Source organism: Anopheles funestus (assembly GCF_943734845.2).
Source record: "Anopheles funestus chromosome X unlocalized genomic scaffold, idAnoFuneDA-416_04 X_unloc_40, whole genome shotgun sequence".
Classification (NCBI taxonomy): Eukaryota; Metazoa; Arthropoda; class Insecta; order Diptera; family Culicidae; genus Anopheles; species Anopheles funestus.
This window is the reverse complement of record NW_026045166.1, coordinates 9,060-17,500: the sequence shown is the minus strand read 5'-3', so window position 1 is coordinate 17,500 and position 8,441 is coordinate 9,060. Positions and strand designations below refer to the sequence as shown.

At 55.1% G+C, this 8,441-nt stretch overlaps 1 protein-coding gene across 1 annotated transcript; it reads right to left on the bottom strand.

Moving 5' to 3' along the window:
- Window positions 1-3,154: 3,154 nt before the first annotated feature.
- LOC125773566 (uncharacterized) lies at window positions 3,155-7,663 on the bottom strand. Its single transcript, XM_049444405.1, has 2 exons — window positions 6,022-7,663; window positions 3,155-5,731 (listed from the first exon to the last, which is right to left on the bottom strand). Exon 2 carries the CDS (start codon window positions 4,700-4,702, stop codon window positions 3,155-3,157), a length of 1,548 nt encoding a protein of 515 aa, XP_049300362.1. The 5' UTR covers window positions 4,703-5,731; window positions 6,022-7,663.
- Window positions 7,664-8,441: the final 778 nt, after the last annotated feature.

Sequence of the window (8,441 nt, the reverse complement as noted above, 5' to 3'; positions counted from 1 at the left end):
GCTGCATTTCGCCGATCATTCCTGGCCCGTGCCACGGCTTCCCGATCCTGCGGAGTAGACGCTAGCGACAGCAGACCTTGCGCGGCCAACTCCGCACGTTCAGCGTCCCACTCCGCCTGCAGCTCGTTGGTGATGCTGGCGGCTGCCTCACATACCTGGCTCCACTGCTCCGAGCCCCGAAGCAAAACTGCCTGCAGGTCATCAGGGGAGATATCGCCAAGCAGTCTTTCCCGAACATCCGCGAACCGGGGACACTGGAACACGGCGTGCTCAGCCGTCTCAGGAACTCCTGGGCATCTCCTGCAGTCCGGAGACGACGTGAACCCCATACTGCTCAGGTAGTCACGGAAGAAACCGTGACCAGTGAGTACCTGAGTCAGCTGGAAGGTCACATCGCCATGAGCTCTAGACTGCCATGCCCCGACGTTCGGCAGCACACGATGCGCCCAGCGTGTGTAGCGGCTGGCATTTTCACTGGCCGCATCCTCGTCCCAGTTGCGTTGCCACTGATCGATGGTGGATTCTCGCTCCTGCCGCCGGATCTCGTTGGCCATCACCCGGCCTTCCTGCGCTATTCGATGATAAACACGAGTGTCCTCCTGCAGCAGTAGACCGATTGGCACCAAGCCAGCCATAAGCACAGCCGACTCGTACCTCGTTGTGCAGAACGCTCTGGACACGCGTATGGCCATCTTTCGCTGCACACGTTGAAGTAAGCGGCGACACTCGCGCAGCTCCAATCCCCCGCTCCAAACCGGCGCCGCGTATCGAAGTACTGACTCCACCACAGCTGCCAGTAATCTGGCCTTGCTGGCTTTCGGCCCACGATGATTTTCGATAAGACGGGTGACTGCATCCGCTACTCTAGTGGCTTTGGCTGTTATCTGCTTGACGTGTGGAAGCCACGACAGATGATCGTGCAGCTGCACTCCGAGATATCGAATGGAGCGAGCACACTGCACAACCACACCGTCCAGATTGATGGAGACTGACGGAGGCTTCTTCCTGCTGGAGATCACAGTCATCTCCGTTTTGTGTGGAGCCAACTCCAAATGATGATCGTGCATCCACGCCTGAATCGCCGCAAATGCTTGCTCCGCAGATGCTGCTGCCGCCTCTGGTGTAGTCGCCGGGACCAATAAGACGAGGTCGTCCGCGTAAGCCACACTCTCTACACCCGGTGGGAGAGTCACCGCCAGAACACCGTCGTATAGGAGGTTCCACAAAGTGGGGCCCAAGATGGACCCCTGTGGCACCCCTGCAGTAACATCTCTCACAATTGGACCCTCGTTCGTCTCCACGTACAGCTTACGGCCCTCGAAGTAGCTGCGCAGGATTCGTTGCAGCATCGACGGAACCCCCTTGTCACGCAATGCACTCGCGATGTCCTGCCACGACGCCGAGTTGAATGCGTTGCGGACGTCCAACGCCACCACCATCAGGCAACGATTATCCCGACGATTCGTCCGGCGGAACGCCATGGCCGTCCTACCGGCCTGGACAACACGTTCTATCGCGCTGACGGTGGATCTTCCACGACGAAATCCATACTGCTCGTCCGCAAGGAGTGGACCTTCCGGGTCCTCCAGATGCTCGTTTAACCGCTCGAGAATCAGGCGCTCCAAGACCTTGCCCAGTGCATCAAGCATGCAGAGAGGCCGGTACGAGGAGCTTTCCCCGGGAGGTTTGCCGGGCTTCGGCAGCAGCACCAGACGCTGCCTCTTCCATGACGAAGGAAACTCGCCACGGTCAAAACAGTCCTGGTACATTCGGCAGAAGACCTCCGGGTACTTCCTGATGGCGGCCTTAACGGCCGCATTCGGGATGCCGTCTAGTCCGGGCGCTTTACGATTGTTCATGTTGGCCACTATGGTAAGCAGCTCGCTGGTGGTAACTGGCCGCATCTGAAGGGGCGCTTCTGCTACAGGACACTGCTGCTCCTCGGTGTAATCAGGCCAGGTGACCGGTGGATGGGTGGGGAACAAGTCCCCCACAATCCGCTCCAGCTCGCTGCGATCTCCCTCAGCTGGAACAAAGCTGCCGCGAAGCCGGGACAACACCACCCGATAGCCAGCGCCGAACACGTTGTCCTCTGCCTCCTTCACCAGGTCCTCAAAATGGCGACGCTTGCTGGCACGAATGGCTTTGTCCAGCTCATGTCTCGCTGTACGGTGACGCGCGGCCGCGAAGCTGCGCTCCTGCAGGTCAGTTGTCCTCAGCATGCAGTCACGTGCCTCACGACACACTTCCCGCAACTGATCCAGCTCCGGACTCCACCAGAAAACACTCCGACGGGAGCCATGAGGCGACCACGGGGCACGCTGCATGGTCTCCTCACACGCGTCGACCATCGCGTCCACCAGCCCAAAGTGTGTCGCTGCTCGCTCCTCGAACCTAGCTGCGCTTAGTGCCAGGAGAAATGCGTCGGCATCAAACTGCCTAATCTTCCAGCGTCTGCCAGCAGATGCTCTATTCTGTTGCCGAGAATGCCCGCCGTTCGGCCTATGGTGTGATGGCCGATCCGATGATACTCCGGCTGTACTGCCTACCTCGAACTCGATGTTGAAATGGTCAGATGCGTTGTATGTACTTCCAACCACCCACGAGTCAACACGTGCAATGCTCGGACTAACGAAGGTGACGTCGATGTGGCTGGCCTGTGCCACGCCATTCCCAGCAAATGTAGGCGCACTCCCTCTGTTAAGAAGCGTAAGGCCCAGTGACTGCGCCATCATGAGAAGTTCCTCGCCTCGCGTGGTATCACGATCGCTTCCCCAGGCAGTATGTGCGGCGTTGAAATCCCCAGCGACGACCACACTGTCGTGGGACAACACCTCCAGCTGCACCGCCTCTATGAACGCCTCGAACTCTGAGATTAGCAAACGTGGAGGAGCATAGCAGGAAATGAAGACAACTCCTGCCACTTGTGCAGCAACAAGACCAGGAACCGCACTACGCCACACCCGCTGTAAAGGATACGGCCCAGTCGACACCACGGCTGCAGCTCCTGACGCATCTAACGCCCAGTTGCCGTTATTCGCAGGCGGCCTGTAAACCTCGGACAGCAACAGTACATCCACCCGATCGTTCCGTGCTGTCTGGATGGCCAGATCTTGTGCGACCCGGCCGTGCCCGATGTTGACTTGCATCACCTTTAGAGTGAATTTTGGGCCGTCTGAACACAAGTGTTATGGCCGACAGCGTGGGGACCACCACACACGGCACATTTCAGCTCGGCCGTGCATCCCTTGGAGAAGTGACCTTCGGTGCCACAGCGGATGCAGATCTTCTCTCGTGTGACCTGAGAACGGCAATCACGTGCCAAGTGGCCCATGAGCAGACAGCGATAGCATCGCTGACGCTCTACTGGATGTGGTGCAGCCTCCTGCATGTAGCTCACACAGCCACACAGCTTGATGGATTTACCGCTGAGTGCCTTCGCCTGTTTGGAGTAAAGCCGTACCCGGGCTGTCTTGATGCCATCGAATCGGCCCCACATGCTGACCGATGCAATTCCGGTCTTTCCGGACGCTGCTGTGTCCAGAGCCTCCTTCAACTCTTCCTCCGTGGCGGACGGGTCGATGTGAGTAACCAGGAGCTCACCCATGTCCGTGATGGCTCGCACAACTCCTTCCTCGCCTACCAGCTCCTGAACTCGGGAGCAGATCTGCTCCGTGTCGGCCGATCGAGCGAGTGGAAGACGGAGGTTGTTCGTCCGCGTTCGCTTGCCCATCTTGATAGACTCGGCCATGTCTTGGGCACTGGTGTCGTTGTTCAGAGCCCGGCGGACCTTCGTATACACATCCAGCCAGGTCTTACCATCCTTAGGCACCACCTCAATCACGTCAGCCCTTGTGCGACGCAACTTCTTGTACGCTGATTGCTGCTGCTGCTGTGCTGGCTGAGATGAACGCGCCGACTGAGCAGTGTTTGCATTCTTCTGCTGCTTCTGCCGCATCTGCTCGCTTAGCAGGCGTCCTTGATTCTGCCACTGAGAAGACGGTGCAGCACTTGTGGCGATCCGTCGCTGTTGCTTACGCTCGACGACTGTCCATTGGTCGCCTTCATCATCCAGGTGGCAATCCGCCACCGCTCCTGATCCGACTGGATAACGCTCGGACGTCGGCCGCTCACGCTGATGCTGCTGCTTCGCTTGCAACTGCGGCCACTCGCTCTGGTTCAGCTGCTGTTGTTGCTGCTGCTTCTTCGCTGCTGGTGCAGGCTCCGTGTTCTGCCGCTGCGGACGCTGAGGGCCACCAAACCCCATGGACTGCGCCAACAACTCCTGGAAGCTGGTACGCTCCTCCATCAGCGCACTGCGAAGACGCTCATTGTCCTCACGGGCGAACGTTTCCCGTTGACGGGCCTCCTCACGTACCTGCCGCATCTCTTCTCGGGCCTGCTCTCGAACCAGCCGCATATCTTGACGAGATTGCTCCGCATTCGCATCCATCCGCTGTCGGAGCATCGTCAACTCCATTTGCAGCTCCTTGATGGTTGCCCGTAGTTGCTCAATCGTGAGCGACGACTCATTGAGGAGCTTAAGCACCTCAGTCATTTCCGGACTCGGTGGCTTTGAGCTCGGAACCGCCACCGTGGCCCGTGGAATCACCACTCGTGCTTCCATTAAGGCGGGGAGTTTCGGAGGCCTCTCCTCGATGGACTCCGTCCGAGATCGGAGCGTACGCCCAGTCGTAGCCATGACTGGGCTTTGCTCCTTTCCTCCTACTTACACGACACCCCTATACAAAGACGCTTTTTCGGCTGGTGCGGCCCCTGATGAAGGAAAATTGCCCGGCTAAAGGTGCAAAGCGATGGAAATTTCCCAGCCGAACAATCCCGCAGAACACGCCGTTCACGTACCTCCACTCTAAACCCGGGAAAACTCGGGAAAACTGCTTCAACAACCGGTTTTCCGGCTGCTAGTGGGCGGGGGTGGGTGGAAAGTGGACGAGGTGGTGTTTTCCACAATCCTCACGGTCCGCCGCGTCGAACGATATGCCGCACGATGGGATTTGGCCGGAAAATTTTTACTCCAAAAAACGCTTTTCCGGCTGGTGCGGCCCCTGGGGTTGGAAAGTTACCCGGCTGAAGATGGAATTAGATGGAAATTTTCCTGCCGAGCAATTTCCCCGAACACACCGTTGACCTAACTCCGCTCTAAACCCGGGAAAACTCGGGAAAACTGCTTCAACAACCGGTTTTCCGGCTGCTAGTGGGCGGGGGTGGGTGGAAAGTGGACGAGGTGGTGTTTTCCACAATCCTCACGGTCCGCCGCGTCGAACGATATGCCGCACGATGGGATTTGGCCGGAAAATTTTTACTCCAAAAAACGCTTTTCCGGCTGGTGCGGCCCCTGGGGTTGGAAAGTTACCCGGCTGAAGATGGAATTAGATGGAAATTTTCCTGCCGAGCAATTTCCCCGAACACACCGTTGACCTAACTCCGCTCTAAACCCGGGAAAACTCGGGAAAACTGCTTCAACAACCGATTTTCCGGCTGCGGGTGGGCGGGGGTGGGTGGAAAGTGGACGAGGTGGTGTTTTCCACAATCCTCACGGTCCGCCGCGTCGAACGATATGCCGCACGATGGGATTTGGCCGGAAAATTTTTACTCCAAAAAAAACGCTTTTCCGGCCGGTGCGGCCCCTGGGGTTGGAAAGTAACCCGGCTGAAGATGGAATTAGATGGAAATTTTCCTGCCGAGCAATTTCCCCGAACACACCGTTGACCTAACTCCGCTCTAAACCCGGAAAAACTCGGGAAAACTGCTTCAACAACCGGTTTTCCGGCAGCTGGTGGGCGGGGGTGGGTGGAAAGTGGACGAGGTGATGTTTTCCACAATCCTCACGATCCGCCGCGTCGAACGATATGCCGCACGATGGGATTTGGCCGGAAAATTTTTACTCCAAAAAACGCTTTTCCGGCTGGTGCGGCCCCTGGGGTTGGAAAGTAACCCGGCTTAAGATGGAATTAGATGGAATTTTTCCTGCCGAGCAATTTCCCCGAACACACCGTTGACCTAACTCCGCTCTAAACCCGGGAAAACTCGGGAAAACTGCTTCAACAACCGGTTTTCCGGCTGCGGGTGGGCGGGGGTGGGTGGAAAGTGGACGAGGTGGTGTTTTCCACAATCCTCACGATCCGCCGCGTCGAACGATATGCCGCACGATGGGATTTGGCCGGAAAATTTTTACTCCAAAAAACGCTTTTCCGGCTGGTGCGGCCCCTGGGGTTGGAAAGTAACCCGGCTGAAGATGGAATTAGATGGAAATTTTCCTGCCGAGCAATTTCCCCGAACACACCGTTGACCTAACTCCGCTCTAAACCCGGGAAAACTCGGGAAAACTGCTTCAACAACCGGTTTTCCGGCTGCTAGTGGGCGGGGGTGGGTGGAAAGTGGACGAGGTGGTGTTTTCCACAATCCTCACGGTCCGCCGCGTCGAACGATATGCCGCACGATGGGATTTGGCCGGAAAATTTTTACTCCAAAAAACGCTTTTCCGGCTGGTGCGGCCCCTGGGGTTGGAAAGTAACCCGGCTGAAGATGGAATTAGATGGAAATTTTCCTGCCGAGCAATTTCCCCGAACACACCGTTGACCTAACTCCGCTCTAAACCCGGGAAAACTCGGGAAAACTGCTTCCACAACCGGTTTTCCGGCTGCTGGTGGGCGGGGATGGGTGGAAAGTGGACGAGGTGTTGTTTTCCACAATCCTCACGATCCGCTGCGTCGAATGATATGTCGCACGATATGGATTGGCCGAAGAAATCCTAGCACCCGAAAACGCTTTTCCGACTTTTCCGACTTTTCCGGGATGTTCGCTTGGAACTCGTTGGCAAACGTTCCGGCAATTGCAGCAAACACTTTCCCGTTACGATCGGATGACTATTGAGCCTGGTAGCCCAATTTGAAGATGAAACAGGAAAATCGCCGGAAAAGCTAAACTTCAACTCGGTCCCACAAGCCCAATTTAGGTCAGATTTAAAATTGGAACACTTTCCTGGCTTACCGAGAGCGGCCCGCTTCGATCCATGTGCGACACGTCCTCGTAGGATGAAGACTTCTCCTGGTCACTTTTGGCCACTTTTGGCTCCTCCGGACCCGTGGCGAAATGTTGTGCCGTACCTCCACGTGTTTTCGCCGGCGCCACTCAGACGGCGCGCAATGTTGTGAAATACTTTTGCCGATACTTCATACAAAATTCACGTTTGAAGTCCCCAAATTCAATCGGCAATAACTTTCACAAAACTTAACGTAGCGAAACGCACAATATATCAATCGAAGCGCCTGAATCTCACTTAACTGTTTTTAATAACGATTCGATCATCAACGTTGTTCTAAACCACTTTAAACACTTCCTTAGCAACTTTTGAGGTTTTTGCTCAAAATTTTTGAGGTTATGTACGAAATGAAAAATTCAGAACCACAGACATAAACCTCTCAGCTGTGCGCATCCAGCGGTGCAAAAATCGCGGTGATCCGACACTCCGATAAAAAGTTATTAAAGAAAAACCGAGGGAAAATGCCGTTTCCCATACATTTGCACTACACTTCGCAATTGAAATTTCAAACACCCACAACTTTTTTGTTTTTCATCACACGAAAACGGTAGACCCCTTAAACGAGTCGGGATGTTCGCACTTAATGTTTTTCAATATTTTTATACCGATTTACGCACTTTTATAACGCAAAACCAACCGGACACTAAAAATCACTGGTTTTCCCCTCCTGAGGGGGAGGGGGTGGATATGGGAGGGGCGGGGGGGTGACGATCCGGTGCTCCACTCCAAGACCTATCCACCGATACCTCGGACGTGCCTCTAGCACGAGGATTGGCCGAGATATTCCACTTTTAGTATTTGTCCGGAAGTTTGATAAGTCGGTGTTGGAGTTCGATAACTGTTATCAAACTACTTATCAAACTTTTTCAAACCGCTATAACTCCGGAACCACTTGTCCGATCCGGGCGTCCGACGGCTCCCCGGAAAGGAATTTTTGTCCTCTTTTGAAATATTTCAAGGTTGAAATATTTCATGAAATATTTCGTGAAATATTTCACTTTTTCCGCAAAAACGCTCGTAGCGATATGGTTCAAGTTGGGGGGGCTGGGGAATATTCTTCCTGACAACACCAGCGCCGCCTATGGGTGAAACTCGTACTATTCCGCTTTGGCGCACACTTTTCGCAAGTTCGCACGGGAGCGCTTCAAAAACACGTCCGTTCACTTCGGATGCTCGCTCTCGACTACAGGGATAACTGGCTTGTGGCCGCCAAGCGTTCATAGCGACGTGGCTTTTTGATCCTTCGATGTCGGCTCTTCCTATCATTGTAAAGCAAAATTTACCAAGCGTAGGATTGTTCACCCTTTCAAGGGAACGTGAGCTGGGTTTAGACCGTCGTGAGACAGGTTAGTTTTACCCTACTGGTGTGCATTGTTTG